This window comes from Equus przewalskii, chromosome 25 (genome assembly GCF_037783145.1).
Source record: "Equus przewalskii isolate Varuska chromosome 25, EquPr2, whole genome shotgun sequence".
Lineage (NCBI taxonomy): Eukaryota > Metazoa > Chordata > Mammalia > Perissodactyla > Equidae > Equus > Equus przewalskii.
Window position 1 is genome coordinate 41,303,052 of NC_091855.1, and position 17,970 is coordinate 41,321,021.

The following is a 17,970-nucleotide window of genomic DNA, read 5'->3' on the forward strand; positions in this document are numbered from 1 at the left end:
ATGTCCCATCACCTCCTCCTCTTGCTTCTTCCTCTTTTCTTCTGAAGTTGTTTAGAGCTATAAAATTCTCTCTGAGAACCATTTTAGCTGCACCCCACAAATTTTTATATGCTATCTTTTCGTGTTCATTCAGTTCAAAATACTTTCTAATTTCCCTTTCTGTCCAACCTGAGTTGATTTTGTGCAGGTTGTAAGGTCTGTGTCTAGATTCATGGATTTCCAGTTGTTCCAGCACCGTTTGTTGAAAATACTGTCCATTCTCTGTTGAATTGCCTTTGCCCGTTTGTCGAAGACCAGTTGACTATGTTCGAGTGGTCTATTTCTGGGCTCTAGTCTGTTCTTTCACCAGTAACGTGATGTCTTGATTACTGTTGCTTTATAACAAGTCTTAAGGTCAGGTAGAGTCAGTTCTCCAACACTGTTGCCCTTCTTCAGTATTGTGTTGACTATTCTGGGTCATTTGCCTTTCCATATGATCTCTAGAATCAGCTTTTCAATCTTCACAAAATAGCTTGCTAGGATTATGATTGGGATTGTGTTGAATCTATAGATCAAGTTGGGAAAAATTGACGTCATAACAATATTAGGACTTCTAATCCATAAATGTGGACTATCTCTCCATTTCTTTAGATCTTTTTTAAATGTTTCATCATAATTTTATAATTTTCTGCATATAACTCCTATATGTATTTTGTTAGACTTATACCTAAGTATTTCATTTTTTTGGTCCTCTTGTAAATGGTATTGTGTTTTTAATTTCAAATTCTAATTGTTCGTTGATGGTAGAAAGGAGAGCAGTCAACTTTTATTTATTAACCTTGGATCATGCAACCTTGTTATAATCTCTTATTAGTTCTAGAGGTTTTTTTTGTTGATTCTTTGGAGTTTTCTACATAGACGGTCATATCATCTGCAAACAGTTTTATTTCTTCCTTCTCAATTTGTGTATCTTTTACTTCCTTTTCTTGTCATCTTGCACTAGCTGGGGCTTCCAGCATGATGTCGAATAGGAGTGATGAGAGGAGACAGCCGTGCTTTGTTCCTCGTCTCGTGGGAAATGATCCAGTCTCTCGCCGTAAGTGTAGTGTTAGCTGTAGGCTTTTTGTAGGTGTTCTTTATCAAGTGCGGGAAGTTCTCCTCTATTCCTAGTTTGCCAGATTTTCTCTTTATCACTGGTCTTAAGCAATTTGATTTTGCTCTGCCTTGGTATAATTTTCTTCATGTTTTTTGTGCTTGGGATTCGTCGAGCTTCTTGTTCTGTGGGTTTATAATTTTCATCAAATTTGGAAGAATTTCAGCCATTATTTCTTCAATTATTTTTTGTTCCCCGCTCTCTCCTCTCCTTTAGGGACTTGAGTTACAAAGATGCTAGGACACTTGAGGTTGTCTTACAAACTCCTTGGTGTTCTATTCTCATTCTCTCTCTCTTGACTGTTTTCTCTCTGTATCTCATTTTGGACAGTTTCTATTGCTGTTTCTTCATGTTCATTAATCTTTGCAGTCAGTCTCATCCAGCATATTATAGTTTCCATCTCTAGAAGCTTGAGTTATTTTTTAAATATATATCTTCCATGCTTCTCCATAACATATACAGTCTTTCCTCTAGCTTCTTGAATGTGTGTAATACAGTTATAATAACAGCTTAATTTTCCTTATCTAATAATTCTGTCATCTGTGTCATTTCTGGCTTAGTTTTGCTAGGTTGGTTCTTTTCCTTATTATGGGTCGTATTTTCCTGCTTTTTTGAATGCCTGGTTTTTGGGGATTTTTTTATTGGATCCCAGACATTGAATTGTACCTTGTGGGGAGCCGGATATTTTTATATTGCTATAAATACTTCTCAGCTTTGTTCTGGGATGTGGTTAGGTTCCTTGGAAGCTGTTTGATTCCTTCGAGTCTCACTCTTAAGCTTTATGAGGGGGACCAGAGTAGGGTTTAGTCTGGGGTAAAATCCCATGAGTGTTCTCCCTGTGGATTATAAGCCCTGTGGGTTATGTGGTTTTCCACTCTGGCTGATGGTGGCAGGAACTCTTGCCAGTGCTGTGTGAGCTGTGGTGGTTGTTCTCTTTGTTCTTTTCGGCTGGTTCTTTCACCAGCCCCGGGTCATTTCCTCACGGGTAAATGCTCGTCAGTTCTCAGCTGAAGACTCGGGGATGTTCTCCACAGATTTCTGAAGTCTTCTCTCTCTGCAGCTTGCTCCTCTTCAGTACTCTGCCCTGTGGACTCTAGTCGTCTTGGCTTCTCTGGATGTCCAGCTCTGTCCCCCCAACTTAGGGAGACCTCCAGGTCCACCTAGGTTCCCCTCCCTGCATCACTTCCTGGAAACTCTCCAGGCTGTCTGCTGGGGCAACTGTAGGGTTCACCTCTTTTGCTTACTGTCTCTGGGTGATCGATGTCCCTCATTGTCTGATGTCCAATGTCTTAAAAACCTTTGCGTAATAGACTTTGACTGTTCTTTTTCACTATTTTAGGTAGGATGACAAATCCAGTTTCTGTTGCTCCATCTTGGCCGAAGCAGAAGTTGATGGCACTTTTTAAAAAGTAGTTAACACAATGTCAATAAGAAAGGGCAAAGAAAAAGTTCTACAGGAGCAACAGTCATCACAAAAAAAAGAATGTGGGTTTTGGGAGGTTAGAACTCAAACCTTCCTTTACGTTCTAACCTTAGAATCTTGCTGCTCCACTTGTTAAATAAGAATCTGGAAGATGAGTTCTACGAGGAGAAGCTAGGTATTTTTGGTCTTAAGTGTCTTCCAAGAGCCAAACACACCTACTGAATTATCCTGAAGACGGACTGCTAGCTTCGGTGCATTTCAGGAAATTTTATCTTAGAGAACCAGTTATCTGGCTTTGGCTCCGTTGATGGATTTTAAACCAAATAAACTGTGCTTTTCTGACTTTCATCCCAACTGTTAAAGGACAGGCTGTCATGCAAGTGAATGTTGCCTGAAACTAATCACAACTATTCAGTCTAGAAGACAATGTGTTATGGGTAATGTAACCTTATAGTACTTTAAATAGAAAAATTTTTATAATAATGGAAATGTATAGGAAAACTTAGGATAAGAATAGCTTTTATTCTTTTTGCTGAAAGGTTTTAAAACCATTGTATCCAATGAAAATTTATTAAAGCCACCTTTTTAGATACTTTTTGTTAAGTCGGCTTAGGGACTGACAACATCTTATCTAGAAGTGAACAGCAAATATAACAAGTTCATGTTGTAACAGTCTGTATGTAAAATAAAAATTCAGGCCACAGTTTCAGATCTTCTTCAAGTCCTACCCGATGCTCATTACTTTGTCTGCTCTCCCCTTCCCCACCTCCATAATTTTAATCTTTCCTTTTATGGTTAGGATTTGGCAGTCCTGCATGACTTGCGAGGAGCATTATTAAAACGCATTAGTCTTTTTTCTCTCTCTCTCTCCTCCCAGCTGTCCCAGGGGCTGGGTAGGCCGTTCCTGCGCTCAGTGCTCCTGGTCCTGCAACCTTCAGAGCAAAGCCAAGTTTTCAGGCACATTGCTTCACACGTTATTGGGGGCTTCTTTTCTGTTCGACTGCAGGATCTCTTGTTTGCCTTAAAACCGTAAAGTGGACAAAAAAGCATTAACAACCTTCAAGTACCCAGGGCTTTTAGTTTCTGACAGAAAAGAGAAACAAAATTACTTCTGCAAAGGTGGAGGGGTACGTGTGTGTGTGCATGCCAGTGTGTATGGGTGTGGTGTGTGTGTGTGCGTGTGCGTGTGTGTGTGCATGCCAGTGTGTATGGGTGTGGGGTGTGCATGTGTGTGTGCATATGTGTGTGGAATTAAACATTCCAGAGATTTCGAGGAATTTCAGGGCTCCATGGGAAGTCATTATTGGCTTGATAACTATGGTTAGGCAAAATGAAATTAGAATATATTTCAAGATAAAGTAATTAACACATTTCCTAAATACTCCATAGAGAATTTCAAGGCTGTCTCTTTCTGTAAGTGATTGTGCTCATTCTTCCTCTTTTGCTGCATTCATTATTCCTTAACTGAAACCCAGCAGCTCACCTGAAATCCTGCTCTTCCTCCTGTATTTGGATCTAGGTTTCTCCCGTCCTCATATTACATCCAGAGCTGGGCTCTTTGCCAAGCTTGTGATTTGGCGTGTAGAGTTGGGGGCAGGGTGGGGACTGTTTCGTTGCTCTCTCATCCGGGTTCCTGTGTTTCTGTGATGGTTATTTGCTGGCCGGTCTCTCCTCTGCTAGACCGAGCGCCCTGAGGTTAGGAAGGTCGCAGTGTTCATTGCGTTGCCCGGCGCTAGGTCTGGCCCAGAAGGATGCTCAGTAACGTTTTATTGAACTGGATGGAAAGTTTGTTAGCTTTAAACTCCATGTCATCTAAAGTCAACGTAGTCGCATGTTGCTTCTTAGGGTGATCTCATGTGTATTTTCTGGTCTCCAACACCACTATTTCACAACCTACGACTCATAAAAGATCTTTATGCCATTTCTTTCCAGATTTTCAGAGGCTCTGCTGAAGTTCCATTAATCAATAGGCAATGGCAGCATTTTTCTATCAGTCAAGGGCTGTTGAGGAATTCTTTCACAGTCAGGTATATGAGTGTTAGCTCTTGAGCCTCAGTTGAGAGAGGTTTACTGATGGATAGGGTCAGGTCTTGTAATTTTCTATGAAGCGATGAATTTCAGAGCTGGGGCTCAGGTGGCAGGTCCAGCCCAGGGATGAGCAAGACTCGGAGCTCCTGAATGACCCAGATGATCAAAGGAGAACCAGGAGTCTTAGACATGAAATAAAACTGGAACCCTTTAGCCAGGAGTGGTTACAGGGCTGCGAATCTGACAGTAGGGCTGAAATCGAGACCTTAAAATGACCGAGGATATATTGCTGCTCTACACTGCCTGGTTTTTATTTCTTTTGTTGTTGGTTACTATAGAATGGTTCAGAGTATGACAATATAACTTCTCTGAAAACAGCGCTTAATGGGGAAAGCCAGCTTTTATATGGGATGTCTATCTGCAAATTATTGAGTGAAAGGTTGTTATTCCTTATTGATTACATGATTGGTTCTAAAATATTAAAACCTTGTAAAAAGATTTTTTCTAACTAGCATTTGTCTGATATTTTCAAAAAGGTGAAATGATGCAAAAATTCTCTGTATATTTTACTTGGTATCATGCAGGTCTCACTGGAGTTACTACTTGTCATTTGGATGGACAACATGATACGGTGAAAATAGCAGAGGCTTTTCAGCTAGCCCTTGGTTTGCTGCTTTCTAGCTGCATGACTTTAGATGAGGTGGACCAGAAACTCAACTTCTCCAAGCTCATCTATGAAATGGGGCTAACCCCTAAATGGGAGGATGTTATACAGACTGGAGATAATGCAGTGCGAGGCGTAGGATCTGATGCACAGTAGGTGGGGAATAAAGGGTAGCTGTTATTTTTTTGATGCTGTCCTTATTATTTTAAATAATTAAAGAAAGAACATTAAGAACATCTCAGGATAAAGGGGACAGATTCTAAGTTAACCTTTTAAAATGAATAGGCCTCCTTTGACCTCCAGGAACATTACTCAGACAACATCTCCGTATCACCAGAAGATTTATAGACTCAAGAGCCTGTTTTTATCTCTAGATAATGAGATAATCATACGAATGGAGGAAAAAGTGCACTTACCTCGCCTTTTCAGTAGATTAAAACAGACAAGTTACCTGAAGATCTTGTTGTGCCACTTTTTACTCTAAAAAGGTTATTAAAGTTAAAAGTCAGAGCTAGATGAAGATCTGGGGTAAAGGCAGAGCTACAAGGTCATCCTTTTGCCTGTGGAATCAGAGATGCTCAGCACCTGCCTGGACCCATGATATCACTTGAAACGCAGAAAGAGGCCAGCATTTGGCTGGGTTCTCACGAGAGTCAAGTCAGAGATGGAGCCGTGAATGGAATTCTTGGTCCATCCTTTGGCCGCTAATCACGTGCTGTCATGTGAGAGGGCTTGTAAGGAACTATTCTCTGTCTTAAGATGAATGTCGTGTGTCCTCAGCTTGACCAGAGGTGCTCCAGAGGCAGAAATAGTAACTTTTCCTCTAGCCTAGGCCTCTCTCATGGGCCAAACATTGCACAGTACTCACAAAATTTGTTCAATAACTATTGTTAATGTTGATTTCACTGAAGGTCCATGTTGGCTTTTTGCTATTATAAGCACTAATATCAGGGCCTGCCTGTGGCTGAGTAGTTAATTTCGCGCACTCTGCTTCGGCAGCCCGGGGTTTCGCTGGTTTGGATCGTCAGGCCACGTTGAGGCTGCGTCCCACGTGCTACAACTAGAAGGACCCACAACTAAAATATACAACTATGTACTGGGGGGATTTGGTGAGAAAAAGCAGGGGACAAAAAGGAAGATTGGCAACAGTTGTTAGCTCAGGTGCCAATCTTTAAAAGAAAAACCAATAATCTTAAGAACAATGAACTGTAATCATGCTAAACTACCATTTGCATTGAGCATCTATTTGCCATCGTTCTGTTAGATGTTTCATATGCATTAACATTTATCCTCACATGAACTTGAGGAGGCAGGTGGTCTGATTCCTGGAGTGGTCATTTGCCAAGGTCACAGAGCTAACAGGTGACGGATGCAGGAATTGAGCCCTGCCTGATTTGAATCTCAAAGTGCTCTTTCTGAAGCCCCAGGACCCAGACAGTCCAGTGGCAGGTAACACGGGCAATCAGCCTTTCCAAGGACTCGTTTTCTGAGCCGCGTTTGGACGTTGACAAAGTGCCCTGAGGCTGGAATTTGTAGCCCCCGGAAGGTCTGAGGCATCTGCATTAAGGGCCTCACTCCGCTGCGGGGTTGGGTCCACCTGGGATTAAATCTCTTGTGTCCTTTGCCTCCGGGACAGTTTGCCCTGCATGATCGCCATCTGAGAGATAGTTACCTGATACTGACATAAAGGGACCTCTGCCTGTCCATGTAAATAGAGCCCCATGCCTGCCTAAGGCAGTGAGCAGGTGCTCAGCCCCAGCCCGCAGTTCCAGCTCACACAGAGGTTTTAAAAACCCAAGAGAGGTAAAAATATAGAGAATATTGACAGAATGTGAAAATTTTAGAAAAAAGATAAAGCAGGTCTATTGTTAAAACTGTTTTAATGACGTCCATAGATACATTTTAGAGGTACAGGAACAAAAATTACTTTCAAATAAATAGTTTAAGGTGTTATTTGTGCTGGATTCCCAAGCCAATGAGATTTTCTTTGCTAGAATTCAGATGAACTCTCCCATTTTGTGCGTGGCATCCTGGAAAACGTTCAGAGGTTGGGATTGACTTGTGTTGGTTAAACCAAGCTTTGGGTTTTGTTTTCATTATGCTAATCAGCCTTTTTCCCAGCTGAGTTGGAGAGTAAAGTCATCGAACAACACTGGCCTTCTCTGTGCACAAGAGGGTTAAGAACTTCAGATAGCTCACGCTGCTGCCAAGAAGCCTCCCGGTCTATTCTTGAGCGTAATCACCTGCAGGGACAGAAGTAAGACGATCGGTTTCAGGTTAAAAGCGGTGATTCTGGCAGGATTTGAAAAGCGCAAGGATTATGTCATGGGGGAAACTTCAGCAAACCTCACAAGTGGAGGTTCTCTCAAGGAGATTATACATTGCAGTTTTTAATCACTTGCATTTGAAGGCAGATATTGAGCTGGTTGGGGTTTTGTTTTTTGGCAAAATTTTTGAATTAGACCTTTTTCTATATAAATTTGGTGCCATAATTAAAATAGAGTCTGATTTATGCAGTTTTATTAAAGCTATCTATAGCGCACACTGAGACCACAGTGATGCTATTTTGCATAATAAATTTTTAGAATTCAGGGCAAGCCTGTCCTGTCTTACTTGGTGGTGTTGTATGATATTGATTTGAAAACGCAAACGTAGACAATAGAGGCCAACTTATCCTCTTCAGTACTAAAGCCAATGGGTAGACTGCATCTCAGTTGAACTCTCAAAAAGTTACCTTATTGTTATGTTAACATTCAACAAAACTGACTTGTTCGAGACAATTCCATGTATTTTAACACAGTATAGATTCATCTAACGACTCCCACCATCAGATACAAAACATTTTCATCACCCCCCAAAACTCCCATGTGCTACGCCCCTACCCCAGCCCTTGGAAACCACTGATCGACCCTCCTTCACTATAGTTTTGTCTTTTGAAGAATGTCATATAAATGGAATCATACAGTGTGTAAGCTTTTGAGACTAGCTTCCCTCCCTCAGCATGAAGCCCTTGAGATCCATCCAAACTGTTACACATGTCAGTAGTTCATCCTTTTTATTGCTAAGTGGTATTCCATCGTATGGATGTACCACAGTTTATCCTTCTCCAGCTGAAGCACGTCGGAGCTGTTTCCAGTTTTTACCGAGTATGAATAGAGCCGCTATAAACATTGGTGTACAGGTTTTTGTATGAATGTGAGTGTTCATTTCTCTAGAGTAAGTACTTAGGGATTGCTAGGTTACATGCTAAGAACATGTTTAACTTTATAAAGAACTGCTAGACTGTTTTCCAGAGTGGCCGTACCATTTCATGTGCCTGCCAGCAACGGAGGAGAATTTCATTTGCTCCACGTTCTCACAGCATTTGGTTTTGTCAGCGTTTTGTATTTTAATCACTCTAACAGGTGGGCAGTGATATCTCGTGGTTGGAGTCTGCGTTTCCCTAATGGCTAATGACGAATAGCCTTTCATGTGCCCATTCGCTCTTTGGTCAAGTGTCTATTTAAGTCTTTTGCCTATTTTTTAATTGGGTTGTTTGTTTTCTCACTGTTGGGTTTTGAAAGTTGTTTATATGTCTCAGTCAACAGGGAGATAGAGAGAAGAGGACATACCCACATACCCCGAGGCCCACCAGTATTCCTAACTGAAGCGGTATGAATCCTGCGTTAGGAGCACAAAGAATGGAGTATCTAGTTCTCAGAAGGGAAGGAGAGTGAGAAAGGATGTTCGCAAGTTCTTACCTCACAGTTTGACTTCTTTAAGGAGATATGTCTATGATATACGTTTTTTTAAGAGTTATACAGTGTTTTCTTCATAAAGGCTTAACAGTTTTAGATGTATGTGAGTGTTAATAAGTTCCCTGGGTTCTCAGGTATTTAATATCTGCTGTTCTCTCTCAGAAGTGGCATAGACAGACCTGAGAAATATTTCTATGTATGAAGCAATTATCATAGCAATTACCTAGAAAGTTTACAGAGCCTGAATTTAGAGGCAAGTTAGAATTATTTCCAGTAAGTAGAAGTTACGGGATGATAGATTTCAACTTCAAAAGCCATGATTATCTGAATATTCCTTATGCTTTCATATTTCAATGCTTTTGTTTAAGTTGTTTCCTTTGCCTGGAACGCCATTCTTCTTGCTCTTCCACCTTGTCAATGTTTTTATCCTTCAAGACCAGCCCCTACTTGCTTCTTTTCTACAAATACAATTAATATCCCCTTCTCTGTGTTCATTTACCACTTCGTACGTTTCTCAATTAGATAACCTATCAAATTGTTTTAGAATTTGTGGACATATGTCTTCTCCACTACACAGAGACCTTCTCAAGGATAACTGTGTGAATAGGTCATCTTTATATCCCTAGAAACTAATTTGATGCATGCTTCATGGGAGATACCTGTTTACCCATTTAGTCATTCATTTACCAAATATTTATTGAGTTCCTACTGTGTGTTGCATATTGGCAACAGAGAGCAGTGGATCAGTGGAAAAGATCCCTGCTTTCATGGGACTTACATCTTATTCATGTTTTTCAGAGGGCTAGCTTCTGATTTCATTGATTTTCTTCATCGTTTGTCAGTGTTTTATCCCATTGATTTCTGCTCTTTGTTCTTTCCCTTCCTTTTGCTTGATTTGGGTTTAGTTTGCACTTCTTTTTCTAGTTACTTAACATGATAGCTGAGAATCACTGATTTGAGAATTCTCTCCTTGTCTAATAAAGGGATTTTTTAAAGCTATTAATTTTCCTCAGAGACCTGCTTTAGTTACATCCCACACATTCTGATATATTTTCATTATCATTCAATTAAAAATATTTTGTAATTTCTCTTGTGATGTCTTTTTTGGCCTAATGGTTATTTAGAAGTGTGTTGTTTAATTTCCAAATATTTGGAGTTTTCTTGGTTCTCTTATAGTTTTTTTTATTTCTAATTTAATACCATTGTCAGAGAACATGCTATTTCAATCTTTAAGTTTATTCAGGTCTGTTGTATGGCCCAGAATATGATGTGTCCTGGTAAATGTACCATGTGTACTACCATTGTTGGGTATATTTTTCTGTACATGTCAATTAAGTCAAGGTGCTTTATAGTGTTGTTCAAATCTTCTTGTCTTTACTGATTTATTTTACTAGTTGTCCCATGAGTTGCTGGGAGAGCGGTGTTAAAATCTTTAGGAATAATTGTGGAATTGTCTGTTTCTCACTTCAATTCTGTCTGTTTTTGCTTAATGTATTTTAAAGCTCTATTATTTGGCAGGTTTATGATTGTCTTGTCTTCCTGATAAATTGACTCCTTTTTCATTATGAAATGGCCCTCTTTATTTCTGGTAATACATTTTATTTGACATCTATTTTCTCTGATGTTAATATTGCCACTCCAGCCTTCTTATGCTTGCTGTTTACATATTATGTCTTTTTCTCCATTCATTTACTTTCAACCTATCTGTGTACGTATTTAAAGTGTGTAGGGGCCGGCCCAGTGGCATAGCAGTTAAGTTCGCGCCTTCCGTTTCAGCAGCCCACAGTGCACCAGTTCAAATCCCAGGTGCGGATGTACATACCACTCATCAAGCCATGCTGTGGTAGGTTCCCCACATATAAAATAGTGGAAGATGGGCACAGATGTTAGCTCAGGGCCAACCTTCCTCAGCAAAAAGAGGAGGATTGGGGCGTGGATGTTAGCTCAGGGCTGATCTTCCTCAAAAATAGAAAAAGTAAAAATAAATAAATAAATGAATAAGTAAATAAAGTGTGTGTCTTGTAGGCAGCATATAGTTGGGTCTTTTTTTTTCTGACATTCTCTACCTTTTAATTGATGTGTTTAATGAAATTATTGCTTTAATGTATAATATTTAATGTAATTATTACTGTGTTAGGTTTGGGTTTATCATTTTACTTTTTTGTTTTCTAATTGTCTCTCTTTTTTATTCCTCTCTTCCTCTTTTCCTTCCTGTTTTTGGATTATTTGAATATAGAATTTCAATTTGATTTCTCTGTTAGTTTTAGGTGTACTTCTTTGCATTATTCTCTAGTAGTTCCCTAGAGATTCAACTTTTCATAGATCCCTTACAGTTAAATGTATGCCTCATGTAAAATATTAAAATCTTGCAACCTTATAGATTCATATTTGCCCCATCTTTTATGTTATGGTAATTATATGTGTTACATCTACACAGCTTATAAGTCCTATAAGACTGTGTGATAATTTTTGTCGTAAAAAGTTTAAAGGTTTATAAGAACATTAACAGGAAAATGCAAAAAGCAAAAGAAAAAGTCTTGAGCTCATTCAGATATTTATCATTTCCAGTGCTCTTCATTATTTTCTGAGGGTCTGAGTTACAGTCTTATGTAGTTTCCCTTTACCTTGAAGAATTCCTTTGACATTTCTTATAATGCAGATCTACTGGCAATGAATTCTTCCAGTTTTAGTTTATCCGAAAATGCCTTTATTTTGCCTTCGTTCTTGGAGGATGTTTTCCCTGCTATAGAATTCTGGATTGAATTTTCTTCATTTGGTACTTTAAAGATGGTACTTCTGGTCTCCCTGGTTTATGACAAGAAGTCAGCTATTACTCAGATTGTTGATCCCCTGTATATAATATGTCATTTTTCTCTTGCTGCTTTCAAAATGTGTGCTTTATCTTTTGGTTTTAACAGATGGATTATGACATATCTTGAGGAGAGCTTCTTGGTGTTTATTCTGCGTGGTGTTTGTTTAGCATTTTGTAATTTTACATTTCTGTCCTTCATAGATTTCAGGATATATGGGGACATTATTTTTGAGATATTTTTTCTGCCCTGTTCTCTCTCTTCACATATTGCAATTAAGCATATGCTGGACTGTTTAAGATCTTCTGACAAGTCCCTAAGGCTCTGTTGGATTTTTTTTTTTTCAGTTTTTTGTCTGTGTTCTTCACCTTGAATACTTCCTATCGATCTTTCTCCAGGTTTGCTTAGTCTTTCTCTGTCATATCCATTCAGCTGTGAAGTCCATTTTCAGTGAATTCTTTATTTCAGAAATCATATTTTTTCAATTCTAGAATTTCCATTTGGTTCATTTTTTTGTTTCTATTTCTCTGCCAATGCTTTCTAATTCTCTATTGAACTTTTCATTCATTGAAAATATACTTATCTTACCTATAGAAGATAGTCATAATATCTGTTTTAAATCCTTATCTCATAGTTCCAATGTTTTGTTCATTTTGGAATTGAACTCAATTTATTGTCTTTTCTCTTGAGAATGTGTTCTGTTTCTTGCTTCTTAGTATGTTCTCAGTAATTTTTAATTCTCTCCTGGACATCAAGAGGGTTAAGTTGTGAAGATTCTGCATTCTGTTATTTTTCTCTAATGAGTGTTGTTTCCTTTGTTTCATTGGAACCTTTTCTTGGCTGGGCTTGAGCTACAAACTCTTTTTCGAGTCTATTCCACGTACGTGTGATTTACAGTCAGAGATACGAAGAAGGCAGAGTTTGGGGATCCCCTCTCTGGCTTTTTCCCTCCTGGAATCTCCTCACTCTCTTCAGTGTTCACAGTTTTCAGACTTCACTTTTTGGTTTTCTAAGAATGAAAAGACTTCGGAGTTTTCCATGTGTGCCCACACCCCCACTGTGTGCACCACTTAGCCTTGGGCTAAAAGCCATGAAAGAGAGAATTTGCTTGTATAGTTCCCCATCTGCCCATCTCCAAGTGAGTGTGGACTCCCCACCCGAGTCTGTAGGCTTGCGTCCACCCTCCAGTACCATCAGGTAGTTGTTTTTGTTTTATTTCCAGGCTTAATAATTGCTTTCTGGAAGGAGGGTGCTATCCGAGAGGGGTCTGTCATGAAAGCAAAAGCAACCCCATGATGCTTACATTTTTGGTTAGGAGATGACGACAATAAACAACAATAAACAAACAGAAAGATGATTATAGCTCCTAATAATGCTGTGAAAGAGAGAAATAAGGTTGACGTGATCAACAGTACCAGCTTTAGATAAGGTTGTTAGGAAGGTTGTCTGAAGAGTCCCCACTTGAGTTGAGACCTGAAGAATACGAGAATTTGGTCGTGCCAAAAGCTGGTTGAGAAATGTTTCAAGCAAAGGCAACAGCAAATACAAAAGCCCTAAGGTAGGAGAGAGAGGTCAGTATAGCTGGAACACGGTAAGTGAAGGGAAGAGTGATATAAAACGAGGTTGGAGAGGCAAGGAAGACCACCAAGGGCCTGGTGGACCTTAATAAGGAATTGGGAATTAGTGATTCTATACAAGAAACTATGATTACCACGGCCATAAGGGTATGCTTACAAAAAGACTCGCCCATTTATGTGGCTTCGTCAGAGTAGCCTTCCTTAGAAGTCTTGACTGGTGGATAGTATGGCCTTGAGATTATCTGACCTTACCTGTCAGTCGGCATTGTTGGAAGAGAAGCCGGAACACCATGACACGGTGCCTTTCTACCATGTGTGGGAAGTTGAAGTAGGTAAACTCTATCCCCTCTATCTCTGAGGTTCTCCGACATCGAGGAAAAGAAAATAAGTTGGCCCGCATCTAGAAAAATATAATGGCAATTAAAACCACAGTTTAAAAAGAAGTGAAAAGCACAAACGTAGAGAATGAGGAGGCTGTAGGAGAGCGAAGTGTTGTACTTCTACATAGTAAACGATTTTACGTGATCGCTGCAGACGAGCCGCTGCCTTTGGTTTTTAAAGATTATTATGTTATAGCAATGTGCCAGTATATGTGTATGGTCTGATTTCTCTCGGGGGCCTTTCGCTCACTTGCTCCTTCCTTTCCTTTGGTTTAGATGACAGCGCTTCTGCGGCGAGTAGCATGGAGGTAACAGACCGCATCGCCTCCCTGGAGCAGCGAGTCCAGATGCAAGAAGATGACATCCAGCTGCTCAAATCGGCTCTGGCCGACGTGGTCCGGCGGCTGAACATTACGGAGGAGCAGCAGGCCGTGCTTAACAGGAAAGGACCTACCAAAGGTGGGCATTTTAGATACCCAGGAACAGCCATAGAGTGGTCTCATTGGAGATTCTTGCTCTAGCAGATACATTGTATTCTTTCATGTTGACAGAGAACCAAAACTGAGAATAACAATGAAACAATGTTAGCGTTGTCAAAATCATCACAGAAACAGGGACAGTATTTTTTGGCTTGACGCTGGTGAACTGTATCGCCCGGCGGTGTACATCAGCAGGTCATCAGTAAGTGCTTGTGGAGTCGAGAAAGGAACGTCCACAAGGGACTGGAGAACAATTTTTTATCAAGACTCTGGGATAGAGTTAACTTGTAAAAAACCCACAATCCTTTGGGTGCCTCTTGGAGGCTGTTCCACGTAAAAACTTCTGATAACTGGCATCTCTTTCTCCGTACTCATCTTATGCTATCATTCAGTTTGGCACAGCAAATGCTTAATTGGTCATATGCCACGTGCGAAGCTCTGAGCCAAGGACTGGGGCCCAGCGGGGACAGGCCCCTTCCTGAGGAGCTCAGAATGCTGAGATTTATCATAATATCCCCCCTTCTAGACAGTAAGCTCCTCTTGGGCAAAGGCTCCTCTTTCTTTTGCATCTCCTTCTGTGCTATTCATGAGAAAGTAACCTCCTACAGAATTCCAGATCTCATGGATTTCTGGCAAATTTAAATCACCATTTCATTTCCATGTGGCGCCTGGAAACAAAACATCAAAGAGCAGTATTTGTGTTTGAAGTAACTTTGTAGTGACCCTCTTCTTAAAACTTTGGGAAAACAACCCCTCATAAAAGCTTCTATCCTGCTGGCTAGTACCCTGATGTCTACTTGCAGCCGACAGGCATTGCTCATCTTTTGCTGGAATCGCTTTTCCTCGTGGCTGGCTCTAGAAAACAGAATTCATCCTGGCTGTAAAATTCCTTTGGTTAGAACATTTTGAGATGACAGTATGTAAATGTCCCTTTAAAATTAACTTCCTTTTTTTTATTTAGACTTAACAAATTCTTTCACAGTTACCATATTTTCCTTGGAGTCGGGAGAGGGTACTGTCTGATGTTGCATATGTTCGTTTTTTCTGAAGCTCTTGGCTGCAGTTTCACACATCTGTGGAAAGAAATCTATATCTCGTGCTTCAGGACAATTATCACCAGCGTCATGTGAGATGTACATGCTGGGCGTTGCCTACATTTTGAATACTCTTTTTAAGTCATCTTTTTCTCCTAAGTTACAAAGCGCTTAGGGTATTTTAAATAGAAACCAGGTTATTTTAGGTCTTCTTGCCCTACTCGTCTCTCCAAAAATAATCCTGATGACTACTGTATCCTAAAGGGCACATTTGAAGTAGTTGCTTTATATTAAACTTCAGACTTCGAAAACTTCTTTATTTTTAGAAAATTAGGGGAAAAAATAATACAAGAGGGCTTGCCCAGGAGTTTTCTTTTCTTGATGAAGAGTGAAGTGTGATTTTTATAAAACTTCCTGTAAGAGAAATGGGTTTTTTTCCTAGTTATAACTGATGTTTCTTTGTAACATTCTTTTCATAAGTGAAAATAAATCAAAACGTAGTAGCCAGAAGGTCACACCAAGAAATAGAGAAAAGGTCCTAAGGAAGTCGGTGAGCGGGTGGTGTCCCCGAATGGAGTGGGCGTGGTTTTCCCTGCTCAGCTGCCTGAGCTTGGAGGACGATGGATGAGGGGAGGAGGAGAGCGACTCCATCAGATGCTCTGGGCTGCTGCTCCTCCTTCAGCGAGCGCCGTGTTGGTACTGGCGTGTGTACCCCTATCTCAATAGCTGGCACTCTGTAGCCGTGGTTTGGTTGGGGAATCTGTTAGACAAGATGGATTTTAAGCAAACCTCCTTCGGTTTATAAAAGCTCACATTATTGTTATCACTTTACAATATTTTAGCTGGCCGTCCTAATACAGCCCCGAAGTAGACTGGACACATGGCATTCTAACTTTTAAATGTTAAGTGATTTTTTCCCCCCAAGGTTAATAGTCAAAAGCTTAGGGCTCAGTGTTTTGTGTTTTGGGTGTACATCATTGTGCTGCCTGCCCAGCGACAGGGAGGGCTGTGCCACAAAGAAACAGGGCAGCTTGGAAGACAGTGAGCATTCCGAGGGGTCCGTGTGGTTCAGCTCCAAGCAAGTGCCTGAAAGCGCCGCATCTGTGCTGGAGCCGTCCCTCCGTGTTAGCCGGCAGTGTGTGCTCCCTGGGTCAGTATTGCCTGCGAGGCTGTGGATAAGAATCCTAATTCCTTTCCACGACAGGATTTCACTGATTAGAAACAAGTTATCGTGCCCTCTAAGGTTTGACTCACTGTATCGCTCTTCATATGACTTAACTAGTACAACAATGAGAACTGCGGTCTCGTGAAAATAATGCACTCATAGATCAAGTTCAAGGCTTCCTGGCATGGGGAAAGATTGTGGCCAGTCCCATAAAATGCGGGGCCTGTGGACGTGCGGTTTATGTAGGGGGACGTCTGTCTCAGACTCTACTTTTGCTTGGCAGCATTTTCCCGTCCCTAGGATCGGCCCTTTATACTAAGTATCCGACTCTTCTTAACCCAGTGATACTGCCCTGGGTTTTAGGATCCACTCAGTCTGCATCTCAGCTCCCCAAACTTGACTATTCTCCTTTTCCTTTGCATTTGTGTTTTTTTAAATATTAAGAGCGGGCTGCCCTGTCATGCATCTTAACCCTAGAGAGCCTCGGCCTGCTGATTGGCTTTGTCCGTGTTGGATGTTCTTGGATGGGAAGATTCGGAATGTTTTAATTATGCTGAGTGTCGGTTACCATATCGTGGGGAAAAGAGAATCAAATAGTTTATGGAGGCATGTGTTCTTAAAATTCTTGCTGATGTTGAAGTTTTTTCAGTGTTGTGGTTGGAGAGAGAGCAATAGTCACTGCTGACAGAACGCAGTGGATGGACCCCCTCATATATTGTTATTGTGAGTGTAAATACAGAAAAATGCCTGATGGGAAAAGGAGTTCATTGCAGCATGAGGCACAATGGAGAAAAACTAGATGGGAAACAGCAGAGGCAAAGCACGCAATAGGGGCATGACCGGAACAGTGTGACACCTGTATGGTTGATGGTGTGTCATCTTTAAAAATGTTGGTGTTGGGGGCCGGCCCAGTGGCACAGCGGTTAAGTTCACATGTTCCACTTCGGTGACCCAGGGTTCACTGGTTTGGATCCCGGGTGCGGACATGGCACTGCTTGTCCAGCCATGTTGTGGTAGGCGTCCCATGTATAAAGTAAAGGGAGATGGGCATGGATGTTAGCTCAGGGCCAGTCTTCCTTAGCAAAAAGAGGAGGATTGGCAGCAGATGTTAGCTCAGGGCTAATCTTCCTCAAAAAAAAAAAAAAATGGTGTTCTTGGTAACAACAGGGAAAATGCTTATGCATGGCCTTAAGAGTCAAAAAACAGGATATAAAACTGTATATACTGTATAGTTTCAGCTAAATAGATAAAGTGCATGCAAAGGCTGGAAAGCGGTATACCGAGAGTGATCGCTGGCTTCTTTCTTTTTTTCTGAGTGGTAGGATTATGATTTATTTTCTTTTTTATACTTTTAGTTGGTTCCTAAATGTTCTTTGGTGTGTGTTCCTTAATAAACAGGAGAAATTTATGTCTTAAAAGTGACTCCTTTCTTCCCACGGAATCTGGTCTGTGCTGCACTGAGATCGACAGCAGGGCTCGGGCAGATTCCGAGGCTGGAGTTTGCACACCTGTGTTCTCAAGAAGACAGGAATCGTGGTGTG

The 17,970-nt window shown here is 40.7% G+C and overlaps 1 protein-coding gene across 12 annotated transcripts in view; it reads left to right on the forward strand.

Moving 5' to 3' along the window:
* The window catches only part of EML1 (EMAP like 1), a 166,918-nt gene that overhangs the window by 78,643 nt on the left and 70,305 nt on the right, over positions 1-17,970 (forward strand). For all 12 annotated transcript variants that reach the window (XM_070593255.1, XM_070593256.1, XM_070593260.1 and 9 more), the window contains one exon: positions 14,028-14,210. In XM_070593255.1, the coding sequence (XP_070449356.1) occupies positions 14,028-14,210 (183 nt within the window). The remainder of the gene's footprint in view (positions 1-14,027; positions 14,211-17,970) is intronic.